The following is a 27,849-nucleotide window of genomic DNA, read 5'->3' as shown; positions in this document are numbered from 1 at the left end:
AGAAAATGAACAAAAATTTGTAAATTACAAAAGATATGAGATGTTCCTTTGTATAAGAAGGAAAATCACAGAGGAGGGTAAAGAGGGGAGAGAGCAGAGAAGATGAGTTGAAAGCACACCACGGTCTCGAAACACCTGCCCTGCTCATGTAACTAGTGTAAGTAGTCCCATTCATCAAGATAAAACACGGTTTTACAATGTTATGCACCACAAAGGGAGGCATCACATGTATAAAGGGAATAATCGAATCAGAAGAGGAAATAGACAAATCTCCATGTATGGTGATAGATTTTAACACACATCTCTCATTTCTAGAACAGGAAGATAGAAAAAAATCAAAAAGTAGACAGAAGATTTAGGCAACATGATTAATAAGTCTGATCTAATGAGCATATGTAGACTATTTCAGAAAACTTCCAGCCAGCTGTTTTCAAGTACATAGGAAACATTTATTATCATTACTCTTACATTTATCCAAGAAGAAATGCTTAAAATTTTTATAGTATTAAAATAATATAGACAACATTTCCTCACCACAATGTAATTAAAAGAAAAGTAAAATGTCATATGTTTAGCAATTGGAGAACACAGTTTTAAATAACTGATGGGTCAAAAGAGACAAAACAGAAACTGATCAATATTTGGAATGAAGTATAATTAAATAACTGCATTTCAAAGTTATGAAAAATTAAAATTTAGCTTTCAGTGTGCCTATTAGGAAAGAGAAAGAATGAAAATTAATCAGCAAAATACATATCTGCTTCAGATTCTGTGTCTCCCTCTCTCTCTGCTGCTCCCCCACTCATGCTCTGTCTCTCCCTCTCTCTCTCTCTCTCTCAAAAATAAATAAGGACTTAAAAAAATTTTAATTTCACTGAAGTGTAAAGCTTCTACAATCCCTGGCATATGCCTGCTCCCAGAGAAGAACCTGCAGTGTAGACAGGGCTGCTTAGAGCTCTCCCCATCCTGCCCTTCTCCTCCTGTCCTTGCCTTGGCTCTGATTGCTCATGGGCTGGGGGAGAAGAGGCAGGAACACTGAAGACCAGTCAGGTGTAGTCTGGCCTTGGTGGGGGTGGGGGATGGTGGCAGCATACTTAGTGGCTCTTCCCCCGCCCAGGAGACCTTTAATGAGTCTTTAGAGAGTCTTCCCTGGGAATCTGCAATCACAAGTCCAACAGACGGCCACTCTCTCCCCTCCCGCCGATTGCTTCCATGTCTGTTCCTGGTGCCTGGACTTCCAGAGCTCTGGTCCACACAGAAGCTGTTGGGATCCCTGCTGGGCCCCTGGGCAAGTCCCCTTCAAACTGGCTTTGGCTGCCTCCCTACTGTGTGGCCCACATTTGATATGAGGAACCTATGCTTTTGCCACCCCCCGCCCCTTAGTGAAAATTTTGACTGCTTCCAAGACAGCCACCACCGTGTGCACCCTGCTCCCTCCACAGAACACAGCAATAGCCTTCATGTATCCCATGGGACCAGCAAGCAGCAAAGCCAAACTCCAAAGGACACACATTAAGTCTCTTAACATACACCACCCACATCCCTCTGGCAGCATCAAAGTCCTGAGGCCACCTCATTAGCTTTTGGGAAGAGGGAACCTCCATCTCGCTGGACATGGCACGCAGAGAGGAGTCCCTGTGGGGCTTCCCTTATATAGTCACACGGTTACACCTGGGTCACCTTCTGCACTGGGGGGATGATTGCTCTACAGATGAACCCCAAGAATTGACCAATTCTAATTTGTCATTGTCCCTATAACTGAAGCCTTCTCTTTTAAAAGTCATTCCTCCTGGGGTTCCTGGCTGGCTCAGTTGGAAGAGCATGCAACCCTTGACCTCATGGTCATGAGTTGGAGTCCCACATTGGATGTAGAGATTATTTAAATAAAACCTAAAAAAAAAAAGTCCTTTCTTGTTGACCCCTTCAAATATCTATCAAATTAGTTGAAGGAATAAATCTCACAAAACTGGTTTTCGCTTCTTCCTTTGGGCATCCTATGTGGATATTCTGGCATATAGCTTTTGACTGTGGGGTATTGGCAATTAGAAAGATTCAGCTGAAATTGGAGATATTTATGTTAATATCCTGCCACATTTACCCCAAGCCTTTCACATAACCTTCAGACCCAGATTTCAAGTTAATGCAGGTCATTTATATTGGACCCTACCTTTGACATCTGATATTCAACTTGTCACAAACCTAACTGAACGTTGTTGCTCCTGACTCTACCCTTCCCCTGAAAATCTTACCTGTCACCCTGAACTTTCCTGCTTCTGAACAGAAGCATGATCATCCTACCCATCACCCACATGGACACATCCTACACATTCTTCACAGTAGACTTCACACCTAAATCCTTCCTCAGGTCTTCTTCTATAAATCCTTGTTTAAATTCCCCATCATGAGTCATGACTATCACATATTTCAACAACAGGGATCATGCACACATTAAACGCTGGAAATACCACAATCTTCAGCACTGAAATAGAACCATCTTCAGAGAAAACTGGGACATAAAATATGTTAAGAGAAGTGAGTGAGCAATATTTCAATTGTCAGGTGAAGAGATAATGATTTATTTGATTTACTCGTTTTTTCTCTGCGTATGTGTTGCCTTCCAAAATAGAACCTAAGGTTGGGAAAAAAGAAATTAGCTCACGTAAGCTGCACATTCAAACAGCCCTCGCACAGGTTAATTGTATTAAGAATGCTTCTGCATATCTCTGAGGGAAAATATCCTTTAAATGGTTCTTAAATGAAAAACCTCAAGACAGGGCATGAATACTTTGCTCCCTAAAGATACTATCACACAGATGAGTCACTTACAAGGAAGTACTTTTGAAAATAAGAATTGCATGATGGCAGAGAGTACTTTGGTCTTGCTCTATCATTTGACACATGTTTTCTCATAAGAGGATTTTTCTTCCGTGTTGTTTTTACTGCATTCTGAATACTTCTGATGAATCTTAGAAAGAACAGGTGTTTAGAATCTTATGTTTTCCAGATTCAATCTCTAATCTGTCTCCCTAATATTCACTCATTGGTAAATATTCTCAGTCATGTTCACGGACAAAAAAAAAAAAGGACGACTGTAAAAATTCTAATAATTTGGATTTGGAGTGTCTGCAATCCTCATGAGTGACAGAAAGTCACCTATCTAACTGAATTTTCTCTATGATTTTAGCAAGACAGAACCTTTCATCTACTCACTGCAAATGTCACACCATGGAAGGGTAAGGAGAGATATTTCTGGTGGAAGAAAACAAACACTACAGGGAATTTTAAGCCATCAACAACAATAAAGACGTTCTGAAAGAGAAGTGGGCATCATAAGATTTATGAATCAGATTCTAGCAAGAAAAAGGTGGTCTTCTCTCATTAGGTACTTGGAGAAAGTTTAGAGAAAGGGCAACTTACAAGCTGTAGACACAGGGAATTTGCAAATCACAAGGGACATTACTAGTATCGGTGAAAAATTACAACCCAACCCTGAGAGAGTGAACAAAGACTGGAACACAGAAGGAGAGTTGGGTACAAAGGCCACCAAGGGAGGAGCTATGACCTTTGGCATAGGACTGCAGCTAGTCAGAGATGGCCCTGCAGAGATAGAGGTGGAAGAATGGATACCCCAGCCTTGCTTTTCTACTTCCACAGGGTCTCTGACTTGGACTTCCCATTGGCCAGCCAGGCAGAAGTCAGAGAGCAAGAGATCCCACTAATGCAGTGCATATATATCAGCCTCATGGGGCAAAGAGCTAAGGTGAAGTGTGATTCTACAGAGGCAAATGAAAAATATGTGGCCCAGATGGGGATTTTTTGAATACAATTGGAGACATCTTAAGTTAGGATGGTCCCTAAAAAAAGAAAAGAGAGAAACACAGTAAAAGAAACCTGTGACTTTCAGGTCTCCATGAACCACAGTACAATCTTTCCAGAGAAACCAAATACCTCCCTAACATAGGACTTGTGGCCATGCGGTGCAACGACAAATGTGACCAGTGGTTCAGACACTTAACATGTGCAGGATTTCTGATTTGAATTTTCCTGAGTCTTTCAACTCTATATGCCATTGCCTGATTATGCCAACTTTGTGTGAAGAGGGACAGGTGGGAAGGGGAGGCCATGGGGACTGAGAGCTGGGAAGAGGCTTCATTCTGGTTAGTTCTCGCTGCATAACAAACCATTCTGAAGCTCAGTGGTTAAAAACAAAAACCATCATTTATTTGTTCTCATAAAGCTGCCATTTGGGCAGGACTCAGTGGGAATGGATCATCTTTGCTTTCTGCAACTTCGTCTGAGATGGCGGGGCAGCCGGAGAGCCCGCTTCTGTGTTGCCTCACTTGCATGGCAGGCAAGTTGGTGTGAGTCACAAATGAAAGGTGAGCTGGGAAGTGGGCCAGTGACTTCAGGCCCTCTGCATGGGGGCCTCTCAAGAGGCAGCCTGGGCTTTCTCACAACATGACAGTCAAGTTCCAAGGGCAAGAACCCCAACAGGGCAAGGAAGCATTGCCCATATATAACCTTAGAGTCACAAGGTGTTGCTTCAACCATCTGCTATTAATTGAAATGGTCCCAGATCTGCCCAGTTCCAAGGTAAAGGACACAGGCCCCACAAGTCAGTGGCAGGAGTAACAGGGTCAGGTTATAGGAAGAATAAGTAGAAGCTACTGTCACAGCTGTCTATGGAAACTACAATCTACCACTATCGCAAATCATCATAAATTCAGAAGGAAAAATGAAATGGACTTTACTATCAAAACATATACCATATTTTTGGAAGCACCCACATATCATATTTAAAACATGTTCAAATATGCCCTTCTCAGCTTCTTCCCTGATATTTTTTGTTTCTTCAGCATACTTCCTCTTTAGACATTTTATTTTTTCCTCCCGTTCTCCCTGTGATTTATCAGCATATTCCTTTTCTACTAGTTGAATTTCATTATTTAATTGATCGGTGTAGATCTTCTTCAGGTCTTCTTCCCGTTGCTTCAGCCTCTTCTCTGTGTCCTCGTAAATGGTATCGGTAAAGTAAGCCCCTCCGTTGCTCTGCACCATCTCCTCTATCAGCTCCACCAGCTCCTGCACTTGAGCTTCCTTCTTGGCCTCTGAGGCTCTGTTGTTGAAGGCACAGTAGCGGTTCCCACACTCGATGATGATGTTTCTTAGTTTCACATCTGCATCTGCTAAGAAGTCACTCAGGCTCTGCTCCTCCAAGTTATCTTTGCGAGTGAACAATATGATCATGTGCTTCAAGGCTGGCTTCCCAAAGAGAGCCTTGATCAATGCCATGGTCTTCTGCTCTTCATCCGTGTAGCGGCCCAGCTGGAGGACCAAGACAATGGCGTGGGGCCCAGGACAGGAGTAGAGGACACACTGGCTGATTTCCCTGCATGTGGTATCCAGGGTCTCCTTGGTGTCAAAGAGCCCTGGGGTGTCAACAACAACAAGTTTCCTCCCCTTCCATTCCTGGGATGCTCTTTGACAGCTGGAGGTGACAGCATGGGGAGCAACTCTAGACTCAAAGACTCTACTCCCCAGGATGGTGTTTGCCGTTGCGCTCTTCCCACTTCCAGTTTTCCCCACTAGTACAATCCTCAGAGTGTTGTCCTGAGGGTCTGCAATTTCACTACCAGGAGTCTCTGTGGTGTAAAGCAAAGGAAGGAGAAGAAAAAGAGTCAAAGAAGGTAAATGGAAACCATCACCTCGCTCCTATGACCTATGTGTTCCTCCCTGAAATCCTGCAGTAGTCTACTATCCATGTTGGTCCCATAAAGACAGAAAGATGAGACAATTCAATCACCATGGAAAAACAAAGTAGTTAAAGAGTTCCCCTACAAAAGAGTACCAGGTCCAGATGGGTTCATGGGGATCTCACTTAACCTTTCTTAAACTATTCCTGATGGCTTAAAACAGAAGGAAACCTTTCCAATTCTTTCTATGACACAAGTGTGATATTGATCCCAAAGGTTAACAAAGATTTAACCAATAAATAAAGCTACAGACATGTCTCAATTGCCTAATACTAATGCAAAAATCCCAAATAAATTGTCAGACACTAAAAAGTAATACCCCACAGTTACATGTGATTTATTTCAGAAATACGAGGGTGGTTCAATATGAGAAAATGGATTGTTACAACACATCTCTAGTAGTACACTAAGAAGAAAAATACCTCAATGCAGAAGAGACAATTCCCCAAATTCAACACTTATTTAATAGATACTTCTTTAACGTGATTTTATATAAATATAATTTAAAAATTTTTGTCACCACTTTTTTCCCTGCAGCTAAAATAGTTGACTATTAAGTTCATTTGGATGAATGAAGAAAGAAAATTAGCCTGTAGAGTCAAAAAACAGAAGAACGATGAGGGAGGACTAGCTCTACCAGATAGTAAAATATTTTAGCCCCTATAATTAAGGCAGTAGGACGTGTGTGTGAACAGAGACAGAACGGAAAACAAAAACAGACAATTCAGAAATAGACCAAATTGGTCTACTATATTCATGAGTATCCAGTTCAATTGTAGTACGTTACATTTATCTTCCGTAAGGCGGCATCCCACAGCAATGGGGAGAAAGATGGACTAATAACCAGCATTGGGATAAGTACAAAACCACACAGAAAAAGACAAAACTGCACCCACGTCTTCATGCCATTCGCATACTAAATACATTAGAAATATAAACACTAGAGGGGCGCCTGGGTGGCGCAGTCGGTTAAGCGTCCGACTTCAGCCAGGTCACGATCTCGCGGTCCGTGAGTTCGAGCCCCGCGTCAGGCTCTGGGCTGATGGCTCGGAGCCTGGAGCCTGTTTCCGGTTCTGTGTCTCCCTCTCTCTCTGCCCCTCCCCCGTTCATGCTATGTCTCTCTCTGTCCCAAAAATAAATTAAAAACGTTGAAAAAAAAAATTAAAAAAAAAAAAAAGAAATATAAACACTAGAAATCAATCCACATAAATACTAGAAGAAACTCAGACATATCCTTTGTAACCTAGGGGCGGGGCAACTCTTTCTAAGATTTGAAAGATTGTAAGGAAAAGGATTCATACATCTGACTACACAAAGATCTAAAAGACAGTGGGAGACAATGAACACCACAGACAATTAAAATATGAATGTCAGACTATATCAAAGAGGGTTAATTCTCCTCTTATACAAAGAATACCTAAAAGTAGAAAGACAAATGTCCAATAACTCGATAGAAAATGGAGCAATACATAGGAATAAACAGTTGAAAGAAAAAAAAGAAATGTCAATGCTCCTCAACTATGTAAGAATATATGAACACTCATTTAAAGTAGAGGAAAATAAATCCAACATAGGAAAAGAAAAAAACTAAATATAACAAATTAAAGTTACACTGAGATACTATTTCTCCACTTACAGATTTGGCAAAAGTGCAAAAATTTGCTGCTATAATCAGTCGGTAAATGTTTAGAGGAAACAGGTTTTCTCCTCCATGGCTAATGAGAATACAAAAACAGTCTAAAACCTACAAAGGAGAAATTAGCAATATCACACAAATTACATATACATTTATTATTGGATTGTGAGTCCCAATTTTAGGATTTATGCCTATAGCAGACAAGGACAGGTCATCCCTAAACGTGCAACTTTGGCATACTGACTATTTCATACAAAAGTAACTTAAGATACAGCCTGTGTGGCAAGATTACTAAGACCCTCTTCTGCCCCCTTCAAGCAGGAAACAAATCTCCCATGTAAAAGGTGCCCTTCCTGTCCCAGGAGGTAAAGAGACACCCTTATGACCAGGGATGGGAGATTTATTTATTTATTTATTTATTTTTTTAGAATCAGAAGATTTTATTTATTTATTTTTATTTTTTCCATAAGAAATTTGTTGTCAAATTGGTTTCCATACAACACCCAGTGCTCATCCCAACAGGTGCCCTCCTCAATATCCCTCACCCACCCTCACCTCCCTCCCACCCCCCATCAACCCTCAGTTTGTTCTCAGTTTTTAAGAGTCTCTTATGGTTTGGCTCCCTCCTTCTCTAACCTTTTTTTTTTCCTTCCCCTCACCCATGGTCTTCTGTTGAGTTTCTCAGGATCCACATAGGAGTGAAAACATATGGTATCTTTCTTTCTCTGTATGACTTATTTCATGTAGCATAATACTCTCCAGTTCCATCCACATTGCTACAAAGGGCCAGATTCCATTCTTTCTCATTGCCACCTAGTATTCCATTGTGTATATAGACCACAATTTCTTTATCCATTCATCAGTTGATGGACATTTAGGCTCTTTCCATAATTTGGCTATTGTTGAAAGTGCTGCTATAAACATTGGGGTACAAGTGCCCCTATGCATCAGCACTCCTGTATCCCTTGGGTAAATTCCTAGCAGTGCTATTTCTGGGTCACAGGGTAGATCTATTTTTAATTTTTTGAGGAACATCCACACTGTTTTCCAGAGTGGCTGCACCAGTTTGCATTCCCACCAACAGTGCAACAGTGTTCCTGTTTCTCCACATCCTCTCCAGCATTTATAGTCTCCTGATTTGTTCATTTTAGCCACTCGGACTGGTGTGAGGTGGTATCTGAGTGTGGTTTTGATTTGTATTTCCCTGATGAGGAGCGATGTTGAGCACATTTTCATGTGCCTGTTGTCCATCTGGATGTCTTCCTCAGAGAAGTGTCTATTCATGTTTTCTGCCCATTTCTTCACCGGATTATTTGTTTTTCAGGTGTGGAGTTTCGTGAGTTCTTTAAAGATTTTGGATATTAGCCCTTTGTCCGATATGTCATTTGCAAATATCTTTATTTTTTTTATTTTTTTATTTTTTTTATTTTTTATTTTTTATTTTTTAATATATGAAATTTACTGTCAAATTGGTTTCCATACAATACCCAGTGCTCATCCCAAAAGGTGCCCTCCTCAATACCCATCACCCACCCTGCCCTCCCTCCCACCCCCCATCAGCCCTCAGTTTGTTCTCAGTTTTTAACAGTCTCTTATGCTTTGGCTCTCTCCCACTCTAACCTCTTTTTTTTTTTTCTTTCCTTCCCCTCCCCCATGGGTTTCTGTTACGTTTCTCAGGATCCACATAAGAGTGAAACCATATGGTATCTGTCTTTCTCTGTATGGCTTATTTCACTTAGCATCACACTCTCCAGTTCGGGATGGGAGATTTAGAGCCAAGAAGACTGTATAAACAGCCCGCTACTTTCTACAAATTTACTATCCCAGCCCAAAGTCTCTTTAGAATTCCTGCCTAACAGATGCTCCCAAAGTTAAGTTTTCCTTGTTTTGTCAATCCCTCACAGATCCATCGTCTCTTTGCCTAAAAACTATAAAAACTGCCTGCCTTGGTCATTTCTCTTGGTTTTAGTTTCATTACTGAGCATCTGTGCACACTGCTTTTTTTTTCTCTTGTTAATCTGCCTCAAGTAAATGTAATTCTTAGTGCAGCTGGAAGACCTTGAAGGGTAGAGGAAGAAGTTTCCCTTCCTTATATCCCACAGCTACACTGACAGAAACATAGGAAAAGATTAGGCATAAGTTTATTCTCCACATCACTATTTGTAATAGCAAAAGACCAAAAATCTACCAAATGCCCAATAGTAGGGGTCTGATTGAATAAACCAAGGTACATACACACAGCGATGTACTATCCAACTGTAGAAAGGAATAAGAAATACCTCTCTATGCCAGGATGGAGAGATCTCCAGGATATTTCATTAAGCAAAAAAAAAGGCAAAGTGAAGAAAATAATATTTAGTTTACTGTCATTTCTCTAATGGGGAGGAACATGAACTGTAGGTACAAAATACAACATATATTTCATGCACATGAAAAAGCAACGGCAGATCATCTGAACCGCCACAAAGAAATTGCTGACAGACAGATGGGAAGAATAAGGTGGGGGTCAGGGTAGAAGCTGGAAACTACTTTGAATATACTTCGATTTCATAGATTTGTCTTGAAGGCATGTACTTCCTTCTTTTTGAGAGTTTGAATTACAGCTCCTTTCCTTTATGAAAGACCTACATGTGTACCTGCTGTTGCTGGCTGGCATAAATTCAAAGAGGATTTTTCATTTGTACAAAAAAAAGCTGAACACGAATACAGCATTCCGCATTTGTTTCACAGCCAGTTGAGCTAATGGAGAGGCCGAGTGGGCCGTTGTCCACGCCAGCTGCCAATCACCTTCCCCGGGAACCTCACACAGGGGTTCACCATCCAGCCACCAGAACTGTGAGCCAGATGAGCACGTGGGCTTTCTCTCAATTGAATGTGTGCATCTGTTAACAAGTTGTGTCTAAAAGTATCAGAAACACATAAGGGAGGTTATTTGGGGGAGATCTGGGAATGCGCACCCTTTTTCCATGCACATTGGTGGTAATTGCTTCTCTCCTTTATGTCATTTTGTTTCATAAAAGATTTCATAGGAACATTCTGCTTGCGGATAGTGAGGAACATCTGTAAATAGCTTACATAATTATACAACAAAAACTATATTTTCATATAACTAGTAAATATCAAAAGCAAATGCAATACATAGTATTTGGTGTAATAGACAAACCACACAAAGAATTGGTCCAAGAAACTTGAAAATGCAGTTGCTTCATTGGCTATTGTCCTAATGGGATAGAGTGTAAGGCCAAATAGGGGGAAAAAACGTCAAGAAAATCTTAAATTGCTTTCAGGAATCCTGTCCTATTCTTAGGTTTTTGTGCACATGTGTAGTTTTGAAGCCCAAGGACAAGCCCAGTGGCAATGAGCATCCTTAGTGCCCATACTTTGCTCTTCAAATGCCATTTCCCACCAAAAACATTAGGACTCTTAGGAGAAGGTACCGATTCCATTTCTGGGCCAAGAAATGTGCAAGTGGATCTTAGACTATCTAGTCATACTAGAAAGCAAGGATGCTGTCAAAAAGTACTCGAACCGTGAGACGCCTGGCTATCTCAGTCAATACAGCATGCATCTCTTGATCCCACGTTCATGAGTTCTAGCCCCACATTGGGTGCACAGATCACTTTCAAAAAAAAATGTTTGGATCTTACCGAAACGACTACAGAGCCACTTGAAGAGGCTGACTGGACAGAGATGGGGTAATTTGAGTATCAATGAGAATAATAATTTCAATGGATTAAAATTCATCAAATATGTTGAAGTTCATGAATTCATAACAATACCAACATTCCGAAAGAAGTGAAGTGTTCTCTTTGGGGTATGCTAGGAAATGATGTCATCAGTCTGAACATGGACAAAAAAGAATCAAGCATTCCTTTTGTCTTATTAACTACACCTTATGGAAATGAAAGTATGATTCAGGGGAAGTTTCTTTTTATAGGATTATGCCATCCAATCAATGAAGAAAGATTGATAGAATTATAATACTATAATTTGCGACTGTTAATGAAACAAAGTTAGTCTAGGCTATCATTACTGTCTGCTACATTACAGAAAGAGACAGAAGAATATATAAGGTGCCTTCTCATGGACGTTTACAACTGCACCTATGAAATGTTGCCACCCAATAACCAGGCAAGCCTTAATCTGATCAAGCCTCTCCTTAAATTTAAATTTATACAAAACACTGAAACTAGAAGAACATGTCATATGACATCTTGAGGATTTAAAGAACAAAATGTACACTGTCCAATTCTCTTGGACAAAGGACCAACCGTTTCTTAAACAGAAACATTTTACAAAAAGAAACAGGAAGGTGAAAACTTATTTATCAAATTAAACTTAAGAGATATGAAAGAAACGCAATTGATGAACCATATATGGAGCTGATTTCAATTTTAAAATGTATGAGACAATCTGGGGATTGGAATACACCTGATAATGTTTTTTAAATTCTAAATGCTTTTTGAAGTCTGATTATGGTATCTTTTAATGACCTTTATCTTCCAGACATAGATATGTAAGTATTTACTGATAAAGTGACAAAATTTTTAGTATTCTAGTAATTAAATACTTTTTAGTATTCTAATGTTTAAAGCATATGTATGTATGTATGTATATATGTATGTATTTAATCTCTACACCCAGCATGGGGCTTGAACTCACAACCCTGAGATCAAGACTCCCATGCTCTTCCCACTGAGCCAGATAGGGGCCCCCACTCTAATTTTTGAAATGAGGAGATTGATGTGGCTCAGAAATGCTGAGAAAGTTGACCAAGGTCACTGTGCTAATGGGCTTTGGGCAGAGGAGGGATCCAATGCAAAGTATGTCTGACCTCTACACTAATGCATAACCCTTGCATGCTCTGGTCTCTTCTTGGTTCCTTCTCAGGCCCTTGATTCTACATTTCTGTTTACATTGGATCAGAAATAGATCATGGGAGGCCAGGGGAGGTATTTCACTCTCTCTCCAGAAACATGAACTGGTAGCAACCCTGGAATTAAGGAAGGCAACCAAAGGGCTTCACGCACACTTGTTTTCTATAGAATAGCTCATTCTCTCCCCATGACATCCCTTCCTTACCTCCTCTGTTACACTGTCGATCACACCATTTCTCTCTTACATGTTGGAAAGGACACAGCCAGCTGAATTCTAGACTTCTTGTCCCATTTGTGACCTGGGTATCCCGGGGAATTTGATAAAACCACATGCACACCATCTGGGATTCAGATTTTCTTTCAGGAAAGAGAGGGATTGGGCCAGACTGGTCTCTAAATTGCCTTCCAGCTCTAAAGACCTGCCTTGAGGACACTAGTTTCCCACTAAGGGAAATGGATGGGGTGTCAGGCAGTACTCACTCTGTCATGACAGCAACTGATGGAAGATATGCTGTTCAGCAAGTTTGTCCTGCTAAATAGGAGCTGTGTGGACATGGGCCACTCAATCCCCTTACTCCCACTCTTCCTCCCCTGGGACCCCTGTGGCAGCATCCTGTTTGCAGGGCTGCTGGCACGGTACTTGGTCCCCTCTCAGACCAGAACCCACACCCATGCACAGCCCTGTGTCCTGCTGCCCCTCCCGGCTCCATTGCCCTAGGCCAGGATCACCTTCTTTCCAATGAGCTGATGAGTTCCTGAGTGTTCTCCAAAGAAGCTGCTTGAGCTGGTGCTTTAGTTTAACTGAGAGGAAAAAGTGTTTGCACCCTTTAAACCTCTGAGGCAGGAAGCTCAGATTGGGTGGACCTAGTGAAGGAACTATTCGTATTTAAAGAGACAGAAATATTACCCTATAATTTGGGGAATGCTTTAGTTTTACCAAGGTGTAAGCTTTTTCTCCATGTGCCTGCTATCACACAAAATTCCCAAAGCTATATTTGTTGTTTGGGGTTATAGTGGTGGATCCCAAAGGCCCTTGTTAAGTGACCCCAATCATGCACACAGAGCCGGGCGTGCTCTCTGATCATCTTCTCTGGATGGAGTGGGAGATGCTGGGTTGATTCTGGGAGAAAGGAACTCAGATATGTGGCTAGATGTGTCCAAATTTAGAGCCTGGGATACTTCCCAGTGATTGCATCATATGGGCTTTCATGATGGTCTTTCATGAAGCTCTCAAGTTACTCATTAAAAATTTAACAGCACTCAGGTACAAAGCCAAAAGAGTCTAAACCATTGAGAACCAAGAGTAAAAGAGGAAGATGTAGCCTGGAAAAAGTCATCCAATGACCACACACCTTCTCTAGTTTTCTTCATATGGTTCTCTCAAGCCCAAAAATATGCATGACCTGACAAGAAAAGATGGACCCAGGGAGGAGAATCATCTTTCCCCTAAACCTTCCTACCTTCCCCTACCCCAGACCCAGACAGAGATAGACTTTTTCAGATTTAGCCAGTACACCCATTCCAACCTGCTCTGGAAACTATGAGATGGGAGGCAGATGGTCAAAGCTCTCATGGTTGACCAGCTGTTCCAATTATTTGTTGCATCACCATAAAATTATTATGGTTTTGATTATATATTTTTGTTCATTGCTTTTAGACATGGGATTAGTCAATGCTGAAGCTTAAATGTGGGTACTAAGAAGACTAAATGTGGCAGGAAGTAATGTATAATGGGGTGACAACCAATGGAAGGAAGTAGCTACATTTTGAAATTACCGTGTTAATGAGTATATTATTGGTCAGTATCATTGGACTACTTATTGGTGTTAATGACTTGGAGGGCCCCAGGTAACTGTTTTCCAACTTGCAATACAGACACAGACCAGGACCAGCTATGTAATTTACAAGGTCTGGCACAAAATAAAAATGCCAGGCCCTTTGTCAAAGAGAATCAAACAAACAAACACACATAAACACACACACACACATACACACAAACACACACACAAAACTTAAGAATTTCAAGATGACATCACAGGGTCCTTTACATACCCATGAAGTAGGTCTTGATGAGGCTCCATACATAGAAGTCTAGAGGGGAGCCAGAACACTATGTCCTACTCAAAATATCTCTACCATTGCCTAGTTTCATTTCAATCTATATATTCCTTGAGTGAAACGTGTCCAGCCAGAGCCACCTTGGATGTTTTCCTGGTCAGCTAATTGCTTCTCCAGGTATTATCCTCAGGTATGCTGGTAAGTTCCCTAGTGGGAACGGGAGAGTAGTTGACACAGAATTCATGGATGCCACAGGAAATCAGATGTAGGTCTCAAATGGTAACAGCCTTGCGATCATTGGTTAAAGAGGAGCATGTGGCTCTTATCAGTCCCATGCTGAGCCCCAAGTTACGAGTGATCTCCTTCTAGAAGATATTTGATAAAAGTAGTCTTGCCCCATATCTGTATTGCTCACTTAGCCACGCTCCTCATCATTGAGGGCTTCCTTCCACTTCCTTTTTTTATGCTTTCCTTTTATTATTTCAATCTCACACACACAAAGCAATGTGGATATAATGAATTTGCAAAAAGTTGTAGGGTCATTAAAAGACATTCTTTAAATTCTACAGGAGTCTTCTTGTGGGAATCAGGGAGTTTTCTGCTGCTTAGATCTAGATGGCCTCAAAGCTCAACTTATTAAAACATTGCAGAGATAATAACAGGAGATGAAAAAGAATGGTTCCCTACATTGTCCTGGTTCTTCTACATATCATCTCTATAACCTGGTGAATCAGTTTTCTATTGTTGCCATAACAAGCTATCAAAACTTTAGTAGCCTAAAACAATATAAAATTAATTTCCAACAATACTGGAAGACAAGAATATGAAATTAGTCTTATGGACATAAAATCAAGGTCCTGCAGAGCTGGTTCTATCTGGAGGCTCTAGGAGACAATCCATTGCTTGCCTCTTTCATCTTCCAGAAGCTGCCTGCTCTCCTGGGCTTGTGGCCACATCACAGCAATCTCTGCTGCCCTCATCATAATGCCTTCGTACCTCTTCCTTAGAAGGACATTTCTGATTACATTTTGGGTCCACTCAGAAACTTCAGAATTATCTTATCATAAAATCATTAACTTAATAACATCTGCAAAATCCTTATGGAATAAGGTAACATTCACAGACTCTGGGGATTAGGGTGTGGACACCTGTCTGGGGCCACCATTCAACCTGCCACATTTGGGTAAATTAAACTATCTGCAACTCACTTTCCTAATCACTAAAATGGAGTACTTACTTCAGAAGGTCATTGTGAAACCAGACAAAGTCGTACACATGAAGTGGTTCTCAGACCATAGTGATCAACAGGTAGTACTTAGTAGTAATAATACAACCCTCAATGCTAGTCTCATAGATTACAATTCTGAGCCTCATCTACACATCATAGATGCTGTCTTAGTCGGTGTGGACCGCCATAATACGACAGCCTGGGAGCAGGAACAACAGGAATTAATCTCTCACAGTTCTGGAGACTGGGCAGCCCAAGCCCAATGTGCCAGCCAACTTGTATCCCTGGGGAGGGCTCACTTCCTGATTTGTGGATGACACAGTCTCACTGTGTCCATACATGATGGAACGAGGAAGCAACTCTCTGCTATCTCTTCTTACAAGGGCACTAATCCCGTCAAGAGGGCCCCAGATTCATGAACTCATGGAAACCCACTTACCTTATCCCCAAATACCATCATGTTGGGGGTTAGGGATTCTGGAGCCTTCTCTCTTGTTGCCAAAAAAAAAAAAAACTTGTCACTTCTACTTTGTAACAATATCCCTTAAGTGAATTGTTGGATATCACTCAAGGTTTCTTGGTTTCTCCCCACTCACTCCACCCCCAAAGGGCACTGCATGAAAAGGAAGACTCAGCACCTCCACAGCCTGTCTACCAGGATAAGGGATATGGATTATCTATAGCCCTGCACTCACATGTCTTTAATGAAATGGTCTTCTGGCTCCACGGATGTGCAAGAAGAGCTGCCTCTAGCAGCCTCATGGCAGTTGTGTCACAAAAGAGATATAGGTGTTTGGTGTGACAGTGCACTTGGGGCTGAATCCCTCAAAGGAAACATTGACCAAACCCCCGTGAAATAAAGACCATGCCCCCCAAAGAGCCTTTTACTGTCTTCCACGATGTTATATTGGGTTATGAACCACAACCATTCACTCGTGTTCTCAAACAGGTCTCTGCATCCTCCTAAGGCTTCTCCGAAGATCTGCCAAAAGTGACTACTCAGAATTTGTGTCTTCACCAGAGGGTCACAGTCTTGGAGCTTCAGGGGAAAAACTGTAGGATGTACTCTGAACTACTGTTGCCTCAAAGAGACTCTTCAGAGCAGGTTTCCAAGATGGCAGCACTGACTCAATGCCCAGACTGTGCCAGTGAGCAAAGCCAGGACTACTGGGACTCTCAGTCTGGAAGCATATGTACCTCAGGAAATCAGACGACTGACTCAAGATCCAGCAGAGTGAGAAGTAATGACATAGGACTGAGTGAACGGACTCAAGATGTGCCATTGTGGTTATTTGTTTGGAATATTGATGGCATTCTGTTTGATGTTCTACTTGTATGGCTATTTGTGGAAACCTTATTTCTTTCTCCTTAAACGAATTAGTAGACTGTGTATTTGTAAATCCACAACAACTGTCTTTAAACATTACCTCATCTTCACCTACCCTCAAAATTCAGAAACAAATGCTTCTACTGAGTTTCATTCACTTTCATGATGATAGAACCATTTGCATAGGTTTAATAAAACTCTGTCCTCTTGTTTACAAAGATACCATTGGAAAAATCGATTCTGCAGCAAGGCCATATATACAGGGTGATATCTGAGAGTGACTGTTGTTTAATCAAAGACCATCAGACCACTGCTAAGGAGCAATTGTTGTTACATGTGGAGCTAATGTCTCCAAAACCTTCATAAGAAAACTAATATGATATCTGGCATCCAGGATCCCAGACTCTCAGGTATTAAGGAAGTCCACTCCCTGGTAGTCCAGAAACCTAGGCAAATTTTGGAGACCTCAGGAAGAGGGAAATTCACTGAGATTTATGGGTACACCATGCAAAGTTTATTGGAGAAAGTGTTTGGGCCTTGGTTTCCTACTCCTAGGGAAGAAGAATGGCAGGGGCTTTGAGAAGTCTGAATCAAAATTCATTTTGAAAATTTCCAAAGGAAGCTTATCCTTTGGAATTGATACTTGCTTAATATGATTAGGATCTAGATTTCCCGAGCAAACTCAAGGAGGCTTTTCCTGTTAATTAAGATTCTTGCTGCATTGTATAAATAATCAGGCCATGCATAGTAAAAACAATCTACTAGGATCAACAACACTTGTTGGAGACTGCTTATGATCACAAAGTAGAGAACGCTATGAAAATGATCCAAAACTTAGAAATAGGGAAGAGAGATTACTGGAGTGTTCTATTGTTCTGTATGGTGCTGTGCTTGATGATCACCTGTGATATTTTACAACACTTTAAAGGCAGAGAGGGTTTTTGCACATCTCTGCCTTATAGATACTCAGCGAATTTTCTGTCTGGTGGAATATAGAACTCAAAAATTACATTTTGCTACTCTCTTGAACACATCAATCCTTGATTTCAAATGAAGTTTGTGTTTCTGTTTGTTTGTGTTTTTTGTTTTATTCTTTGCTTATTTGTTTTTAACTAGGTTTCACACCCAGCATGGAGCCCAAAGTCAAGACCCTAAGGTCAAGACCTTAGCTGAGATCAAGAGTAAGACGCTAAAGTGATTGAGACACTCAAAGGAACTTTGATGCAATTATACTATCATACTGGTTCTCTAGTCAAGCCATGAGTTGAGCAAAATCTTTGATGTGTTTATACTTGCCTGAGAGGCATGATTTTGCTTTTTTTCAAAACTGCACTCAGACAAGAAAGAGAGGGAGAAATAGCATGATCCAAGCCTTGGAGGTGGAAATATACTGGACACAGGCAGAGAACAGCTAACAATTTGGAGTGCAGGAATCATTACCAGCCTTTACTGAGGGCCCACTGTGTCTCAGGCACTGGCCTCTCCATCATTATCACCTTCGTTCCTTACAAAAGTGTAAACAGATATTAACGGGAACAGTGATATCTAGAAGAATCTCATTCTTGGAAGAGAAGTTGAGACTGATTATAACGACTGTTGAATACCAGGCCAAGGAATGTGGATTCTAAGCCCTAGGCAGTAAAAGATTTCCAAGAAGCAGAGACCTAAGAAAACTATCCCAATGGGTTAACCTGGTAACTGCAACGAGGACTGGAGAGGAAGAGATCAGGGGTACTGTACCCTCACAGTGCACACACTGTCCCTCTCTTACCATATTGTAGGTTGAATTGTGTCCTCCTAAAGAAGTCCTAACTCCTGGTACCTGAGAATGTGACCTACTTTGGAGCACGGTCTCTGTGATGTCATGTCATGAAGTTAAGGTTGAGTCCTACTCCAATGCCTGGAATCGTTTAATTCACAGTGAGGGAAGTTTACACAGAGATACACACAGAGAACACCATGTGACAAAAGAGGCAGAGATTGGAGTGAAGCATCTAGAAGGCAAATGACAAAGCAGGCCAGCCAGCACCAGAAGCTAAGAAGCAGCAAAGAAGGATCCTTCCCCAGAGACTTCATGGAGAGTATGGCCCTGGGAACGTCTCAGTTTGGCACTTGTAGCCTGTGCCAGTGAGACAGTAGCCATAACAATGAGACAGTAAGTTTCTGCTCTTTAAGCAACAGTTTGTGGTCATTTGTTACAGCAGCTCCTGGGGGAACTAATATAGATTTTAAGGCCAAAAAGTACGGTCCTGCTCTGGTAATTGCCTAACATGTAAGAGTCGTTTTGAAATTGAGTAATGCATGGAGGCTCGAAGAATTCTAAGGTACATGATAAAAAAAGGCCGAGATTGCCCTTAGACTATGTCAGTGGTAGGATGAACATCAAGGTCACTTTCTGGTGAGGTCCCAGAGAGGGGTGGGGAACACGCTGCTGGACATTGGAGGAACAATGGCACTTGCTATAAAATGGCAGGGGCAGGGGGCAGGGAGGCACAGAAAGGGATTATATGCTTTTTCAATCCCAGATAATATTTATATTATCCAGACTCTAAATTCTGGTTGAAACATTTTGCTTATTTGTCTGAAGCATTTCCTCCTGTTCTTTCTTTTGGAGTGAATTCCTTCATTTTTTCATTTTGGATGAAAAAGAAATAATGAAAAAATAAAGATTAAAAGTTAAAAATTTAAAACAACACAAAAAAAAGTCAAATAATGGACGCTAGTTCCTAGGTGTGTTCTGGTCTGGTTGCTGAAAGAAACTCGGTAGAATATAGAAAAAAGAGAAAGAAAGGGGGAAAAGGGAATAAAAAGAAAATGTTTGATAATTAAAAAAACGAATACAATAAAATAGAATAGAGTGAAATGCTGAAAGTAAAATGGAATAAAAAATTTTACAAGAAAGTAAAAAAATACAGTAGATATAATTTAAAGAAAAATATTTTTTATAAAATTCAGAAAATAAAAATAAATTTTTTCTCTTTCTATATTCAAGTATAAGAAAAGAAGAAGAAAAAAGAATGAATGGATGGACTAGCGAACAGAATGAAATATGAGTGAAATTATATCCAGTTTCCACTAGAAGTCAAACTATGGAGAAATCTATAGTCTGTAAACTAAGGTGGCGGAGAGACTCATGTTCCTCTAGAGCTTGGTTGGCACAGTTGGATAGGGCTTGGTGTGACGGCTCCGTTTACACTAGACGGCACTGCTTAGATTACTGGGGTAGATCATTGTGGCGCCTGTATCCATGAATGCACATGGGTGGGAGAGGTGTAAATGGTATCACCTACCTACCCAGTCTCTAGCATCAGAACTCTGTGCTCTCACTGACTGGCAATCATGCACCCCTCCTTTGTCCCTGGCTTCTGTCCACTCCCTGCCTCTACACTATCCAGAACCAAGTCAACAGCCTGCCAGGTGGTACCTCCCTTCTGAATTTTATCTCAGATGAGGCTGTGATTCCAAACCCCTCATTTCTGAGGGCCCTGTGGCTTGGACACACTCTGACCCTCTCAGGGAGTGTCTTGCCAAGACTTGCTTGGGTGCTGGCTGCCCTTGCCCCCAGGAAAATTTGCATGACCATGTTGCTGCTGAAGCCCAGAGACTATGGCCAGGTGCCAACATTCCCAGAAAAAATTCACTCAATCTTGTAGCAGCAGCATGTAAGAGATTATGGTAAATCACACCACACATCTGGCATCAGGTTTCGCTGCTTCCTAACACCCTTGCTCAACACCAGCAAATGGCTGTTCTCTAGGGTCTGCTGGGACCTTTGCCTGTGGGGAAGCTGCATAGCCTCTACCAAATGTCCTCTTAACTGGGGAACCACCTCTCCCCATGTGGCCAGAGACCCCTCACCCTTGGACTTTGCTGTCTATTCCTGGGGATTTGCCCTTCCCACCAGAACACCACCAGGCATTGAGCTGTATAACTAACTTCAAACTCTGTGCTCCCATGTTTATAGAGTGGCATTGAACTTTCTTCTTTCTCCTTTCTCTCTCTCTTGTTCAGTCCCTTATGTGTGTTTCCACTCTTTCCCTTTCTCTCCAGCTGCTTTCAGGAAGAATTTTTACTGTACTCTCCCCCCTGTCTCAATCCTCTTTCCACAAGCAAAAATAGTTCCCTAACATCTGAGCCTTCTCTCTCCACCAGTTCACCTCTCCATGCTGCATACCTGTGAAGTTCTGTGGCTCAAGTTATGAAGATTGTTGTGTTAATCCTCAGATACATTTTCTAGGTGTTAAAAATGCTTTGGTGCTGACCTAGCTGAAATTCAGGGATGACAGAAGCAGAAAACTTCCAAAACTCTGCCATCTTGGCCCCTTCTCCTAAGTGACTATTTCTAAAAGGATTGTGAGCTTCTTGGTGTTGTGCTTCTCTAATACTTGAGATTAATTAAAAGTTCAGTCTACACCGGGACTTCTTGGTAGAACATGGAAATGTGCTTTGGGAAACCTTAGAATGGATAATGTGAGAAGTACCCAGGAGAAAAGGAGAAAAGGGGTAGAGACACCTCTTATTGTTATACATATATTAAAGACAATTTTTGTTCCAGGAAAACCAGAAAGGTCTCTGAAGCCTTGGTTACACATAACATTTATCAGTGAATAATTAATCAGTCCAAGGAAAAGGTAGTGTTTGACTGGCAGAGGGGTTGAGAATGTGGCTGGGAATTTCCAAGGAAAAGGAGGAGAGATGTGCTGAGGATAAACCAAAACTAGCTCCAAAATCATCTTGAACTTTTACCAAAAAGTAAAATTCAGTGTTCTTAGAAGAAATAACAAAGGGGGTCACCTGAGTGGCTAGTCCATTGAGCATCTGACTCTTGGTTTCGGCTCAGGTCATGATCTCACAGCTCATAGGTTTGAGCCCTGCATCGGGTTCTGCACTGATGTGTGGAGTCTGCTTGGGATTCTTTCTCTCTCTGCCTCTCCCCTGTTCATGCTCTCTCTCTCTCTCTTGCTCTCAAAGTAAATAATTAACTAATTTTAAATTAAGTAATAAAAAAACAGGAAAGTTATTTTCCAAGAAAAAGTGGACTCCAATCTTATAGAAATATGAGAGAAGAGAAAATTTTTATTTTAATAACAAGCAAACAATTCAACTGAGAGGCGGTGTAAGTAATGAAGGTCTGAGGTGATGGAGGTGAAGTGGCAACAGTTAGTTTCACATGAAAAGAAGAGAACTGGTTATTCACAAATATATTGCATTCAGGTCAAAGAGTTGCTATACATACATCTGAATACAGCAAACAGTTGTTCTCTTCTGTGTTGAATCTCCGTCTTTCAACTGCTCTTTCTGGCATTTCACTTAGTTGAGTTCTTAGAGGTCTATTTTCCAAACAACTCTTTGTCCTTCAGTAGGCAGCTGATAAGGAACAATTTGAAGCCTTCTGTAAAACTCTTACTACATAAATGTCCATTCATCTGGAAAGAATTCTATAAACATCTCCACCGATAGATTACCCAACACGAAGAACAAATCTTTCTAACAAATCATAGGGGGAAGGTGATCACTGTGTCCTAAAGGAAAAATAAGTGAGTAGAAGCAACAGAGGGAGAAGATCCACCAATCTAGAAAGAAACCAGATTTTTCTCGGGATAAATAGACAAAGTTTGGGGCCACCTTTATACCTTCTACTCTGGAGTTCCACAAATTGAGAATTCGTCCCTCCCCTGTTAAGTCAATCAAACATCTACCAATCTCCAACACTGAATCTGATTATACCCCTTAGTCCTGAGAGTCTGAGAGACAGAAGCGAGAGTGCTCCAAGGTTGGTGAATGAGTTCAGGGGTGCGGGGGCTGGGTTGGGGGGGGGGGGGTGGCAGACAGTGGGCAGGGCCAGCGGGAAATATGCAGGAAATAGGGAGATCTTTTCATTCAGGTAAATCTTACATAAACAGGTGAGAGAAAACAGGAAAAACTATCTGCAGTGCTTCCATGATCAATTCAAGGTTCCTGCAATGAGTCTCACCTTCATATCTGGCGTTCTGCTGCTTTAGGGCATAGAAAGCCTCTTTCCCTGCCAATTCTCTCCATTTGTTCCTTTCATTTCTGCCGCTCCAGTTTATCCTCCAGCTTCCTGATTTTTTCTCCAAACTCCTCTCTTACCTGCACTCTCTGTCTCTCTAGCTGTGCTCCATAAAATTCTTGCATCTCTTGGATTTGTTTCTGAATCTCCTCTTTGGCCTTTTGGTACATCTTCTTAGTGTAGCATCGTCCTTCATTCTACGCCACAATGCGCTAGACCAGGGCCAGGAGCTGGCTTCTCTGGGCCTCCTGCTCAGCTCCTGTCGCACCATTCTTGTACACGCAGTAGTGATCACGGAACTAGCCCTCCAGCCCTCAGATGCCTTCGGGTGCTTCCTCTAAGTAATCATGGAAATTGATGCCATCCAAGTCATCTTTCCGGGTGAATAAGAGAATCAAGTATCTCCTAGGTCTGAGTCCAAATATTTACTGGATCTTTTCCATGGCCTTGTGCTCTTCCTGCATGTACGGGACCAGCTGTCCCATCAGGGGCAGGGTGTGAGGTCCTGGGGAGGTCAGGAAGATGTAGCGAGTAAACTCTTGCAGGTGTCAGCATCTTGTGCCTCGGTGTCAAAAATGCCTGGTGTATCCACGACACAATTTCTCTTACCTGCCATCTGCTGCTCCCTTTCTTACAGGTCTTGGTGGCAGATGTTGTGGCAGTGCTAGAAGGAAACACTTTCTCTCCAAGGGTGCTGTTGCCCATGGCACTTTTCCCTGCTCCGAACTTACCCACTAAGATGAGTCTCAACTGTGAATCTCTGCCATCTTGGTTTCTAAGCCCTGGGACATCAGGAAACAAAAGCCACAGCATTAGGAGGTAATCCCACTGCTTCCTCTCTACAGCCTCCCATTTCCCCTCACACACACCCCTCCTCTGTTGCCCCAGGGTCCCCTCCCATAAGTGACGGCTGCACTCCCAGGAACTCTATAGAAGACCCTTTTGGAGAAACCTATTCAAAGTCTATAGGAAGCCTGAAGTTCTCTGGCAATACTTGGGGAATTCCCAAGTACTTTCCAGGATTTCCTGGAGCTTCTTACTATTACTTTTTGTAGCTAAGTAGCCCACAGAAGAGGAAACAAAATATTGTAGTTTACAAAGAGAATTCTGAGCTGCTGCTGCTGCTGGTAGCTATTCCTCATAAGAGCAATGCAGCAAGTAACACAAAATCTGTCTTTGGGGCATGTCAGTAGGAGATTCCCCTCCCCCACTGATATTCAGAATGGAACTTTTCTTCTCCCATTAAGAAGCCAGCTAGGCAGGTTACACAAGCCAACTCATCCTTGAAGGGTACAAAAGGGTACAAAGGGGTACAAAAGGGTACAAAAGGGTACAAAAGTGATCTGTGTGGAAAGACCAAGTGTCTTTTTCTATTTCGTGTGTGCAACCATCCTGTCAGGGGTTGTGACATGAGAGAGAACAATATAATTTAACTTTAAAGTTTAAAAGCTTAGCTTAGAATCCAGTGAAGTTTTTATATTCTAAAATAAGACATTACAGAATTATAGTCATAAATTACTGACATTTCTCCAAAGTTATTATAAAATCCCTTGATACTAAAAAAAATGAAAGAAAAAGAGTACCTGGGTGGCTCAATTGATTGAGTGTTGGACTCTTGATATTCGCTCTGGTCATGATCCCAGAGTCGTGCGATTGAGTCCCACATAGGCTACACGCTGAGCATGGAGTCTGCTTAAGATTCTCTCTCTCTCCCTCTCTCTCTTAATCTCTCTCCCTCTGTCCCTCTCCCTTTCTATCTCTCTATAAAAAAAAAATGAGGGGCTCCTGCGTGGCTCCGTCAGTTGAGCATCCAACTTCACCTCAGGTCATGAACTCACAGTTCATAAGTTCGAGCACCAAATCAGGTTCTGTGCTGACATCTCAGAGCCTGGAGCCTGCTTGGGATTCTGTGTCTCTCTCTTTCTCTACCAAACCCCTGCTCTAGCTCTGTCTCTCTCTGACTCAAAAGTAAATAAGTATTAAAAATTTTATTAAAAACTTAAAAAAAAAATGATCATATGATTCAGTAATGCCACTTCTGGGTATTTATCCCAAGGAAAAAACACTAACTGGAAAAGTAATCTGCATTCCCATGTTTATTGCAGCATTATCTACAATAGCCAGGATATGGAAACAATCTAAGTGTCCACTGATGGATAAATGGATCGAGAAATCATGGCATATATACACAATTGGATATTAGTCATCCATTAAAAAAAAACCCAAATCTTGCCATTTGCAACAGCATGGATGGATATCAAGGGAATTATGCTCAGTGAAATAAGTCAGACAGAGAAAAACAAGTACTCCACCATCTCCCTTATATATGGAATGTAAAAAAGAAAAAAACAAGACAAGCTCATAGTTACAGAGAACAGGTTGATGGTTCCCAGGTTGAGGGGATTGGTGAAACCTGGGAAGGGATCAAAAGATAAAAGATAAAATAAAATGAATATATGTTATGACAACATACACATATATAGGCTAGTGGGAAGTAACAAGACTTGTTGGATATATTTTTCAATTGATGATTAAATCTACTGAAAGGAGATGAATTTTATTTTATGTAAATTAAAATTCAATAAAGCTGAAAAATTGCAGCACTTTAGTACAATTGGATGCATTTAGGATAATCCGTCATGGTAGATTTACATGATTTTTTTTAAGTTTATTCATTTATTTTGAGAGAGAGAGAAAGAGAGCATGAGCAGGAAGGGGCAGAGAGAGGGAGAGAAAGAATCTCAAACAGTCTCCAGGTTGTAGGGTGCAGAGCCCAACACAGGGCTTGAACTCACAACCCATCAGATCATCACCTGGGCCAAAATCAAGAGTTTAAATTTAAAATCAAGACATCTAACGCACTGAGCCACCCGGGCGCCCCAACATGATTTACAATCATCTAAAACTGGCTACAAGCTGTCATCCTACCTGTGTCCGTGCCCCGTTACGATATGAATTTGTATCTTTTCTCATCCACAGATGGAGTCTATTTCTGCATCTTTTGGAGTTCAAAGTCTCAAAGGTTTTGCAGTTTGCCTTTTGACAATGTCTGCTTCTTTATGCATTTCTTGTCTCTGTTTTATAATTTGACACTTTTTTTCAACCCATGTCCTCCCTCTCATGAATTTAAAAATATCTGTAACACTTTATTAGAAATGACATAGTAAAGAGAAGAAAGGATGCTTCCTATGCACCTCACAGCTCATTTCCCAGAAAGTCTGTAGTCTACAAACAACATTGGCCCAGATCCCAGAACTTTCTCACAAGAACAAGCACGGTTGTTGTCAGTTTACCGGTGCACAGCCACACTTCTTTCTTGTCTTCACCACAATCATTTCCTGCTGCATCTCCTTCTGTTTTTGTCTTCCGGTGACAAAGGGTTGTGAGGACCTCACAGCACACAAGGCTGAGGTGCAAGGTCCATGCCCCCTACCCAGCCCTGCAGTGGAAGCCTGCAGCATTTTGGTACAATTGGATGCAATGAGGATAATCAGTTGTGGTAGATTTACATGATTTTTCAAAGTTAATCATTTATTTTGAGAGAGAGAAAGAGGGAGAGATACCGTGAGCAGGAAGAGGCAGAGAGAGCAATCTACAAACTGGGAGAAAATGTTTGCGAGTCACATATCAGATAAAGAAAGAACTTGTGTATATACTTGATAAACATCTGGCAAAGAATAGAATGTGTCAAGAACTCTGAAAATTCATTAATGCAAAGACAGTCCAATTTAAAATGAAAATACAAACATTTTCAACATAATTAAAGTATGTATACACCAGTGAAACCATCATAACAAGCAAGATAGCGAATGTACCCGTCAGCCACAAAAGTTCTTCATGCACCGCTCACCTGCCCCTGTCCTTTAGGCAACATTTATGTGCTCTGCACAATATGCACAGCAAACTGTTCCTCATGTGAACATTTGAGTGGCCCGACCTAGATTCAGAGCTTCAGGTCCTTAAGAAGAAGGTTTTCTTACCATCAATGCCACCTTCTGCAACATGGTCATTGTTGATCCCAAACCCCAGAGAATGCAGTCCACCTTAGGAAGAATTTCAGATAATCAAGATACTTCTTAACAGGAAGAAAGAACTTCAGAACAATTGCCTCAGATATTCCATTTTGTATTTTTGTTCATAAACATAGACCAGGCCGAAAATAAATAAATAAATAAAATAAAATAAAATAAACATAGATAGACCACTGTTTTAAAAACATACCAGAAATTATGCAACCTTACATCCACATTCACAAATGATTACAAATGCACTCTGGGTTGTTGTTCATGGACTATGTGCACAGCACTTTGGCAAATGATCGCTGCCTCTGGAACATGCATCTTCAGGGCTCATCACTCGCAACGTCTCTAAAACTCCCTCAGCAGAGTCGTCTTCAGAGTTAAAGGCGACAGTGGAAGACAAGTCTCTAAAGTGTAGCTTCTTTTTGCTTCCAAACACTAGCATGCTTTGGTCACTCAACCCCAATCTTGAAAGACAGATTCAGTCTTTCAAAAATGAAATTCATTCTCAAAAAGCCAAGTTGTGGTCTCTAAGTGTACTCAGAAATTTAGCCCCAGCCACGCCACAAGCTTGCCAGCAAAATCACCCACACAGATGTAAAGATCATGTCCATTCGCTGCTGTGCTCTTGACCACCTGTCCTCTCCTCGGACACAAGGATGTGGACACTCCTTGGAACAGATTTTTAGCTGGTCAAGTCTTGGGTCTGATTGACCTTGAATAAGTAAGGCCCAGGGCCCAGAGGGACCCTGACCCACCTGAGATATTGGAGGCCCTACTCCACCTCTCTGAATCTCTAGATTCTCTGTGATTTACACATAAATGTCCCTCTCTGGTGGGATGTGGGAACTTCCTGTCAGTTCTCTGCATGAGCAAAGTGCCTGTCACCTGAATTCCCAGTGATACACTCATAGGAAACA

The 27,849-nt window shown here is 41.4% G+C and overlaps 1 protein-coding gene and 1 pseudogene across 1 annotated transcript in view; both read right to left on the bottom strand.

Moving 5' to 3' along the window:
* Positions 1 to 4,199: 4,199 nt before the first annotated feature.
* LOC131508388 (uncharacterized) overlaps positions 4,200 to 27,849 on the bottom strand; it is a 40,170-nt gene continuing 16,520 nt past the window's right edge. Inside the window, exons 3-5 of the mRNA XM_058723480.1 lie at positions 13,737 to 13,804; positions 12,472 to 12,744; positions 4,200 to 5,642 (exon numbers count right to left, since the gene is read on the bottom strand). Coding sequence (XP_058579463.1) covers positions 4,690 to 5,642; positions 12,472 to 12,744; positions 13,737 to 13,804 — 1,294 coding nt within the window. The 3' untranslated portion in view covers positions 4,200 to 4,689. The remainder of the gene's footprint in view (positions 5,643 to 12,471; positions 12,745 to 13,736; positions 13,805 to 27,849) is intronic.
* On the bottom strand, positions 21,951 to 26,609 carry LOC131508752 (GTPase IMAP family member 4-like; annotated as a pseudogene).

The sequence above is a fragment of the Neofelis nebulosa genome, chromosome 4, assembly GCF_028018385.1.
Source record: "Neofelis nebulosa isolate mNeoNeb1 chromosome 4, mNeoNeb1.pri, whole genome shotgun sequence".
NCBI lineage: Eukaryota > Metazoa > Chordata > Mammalia > Carnivora > Felidae > Neofelis > Neofelis nebulosa.
The sequence above is the reverse complement of the archived record's forward strand: the minus strand, read 5'-3'. Positions and strand labels throughout refer to the sequence as shown.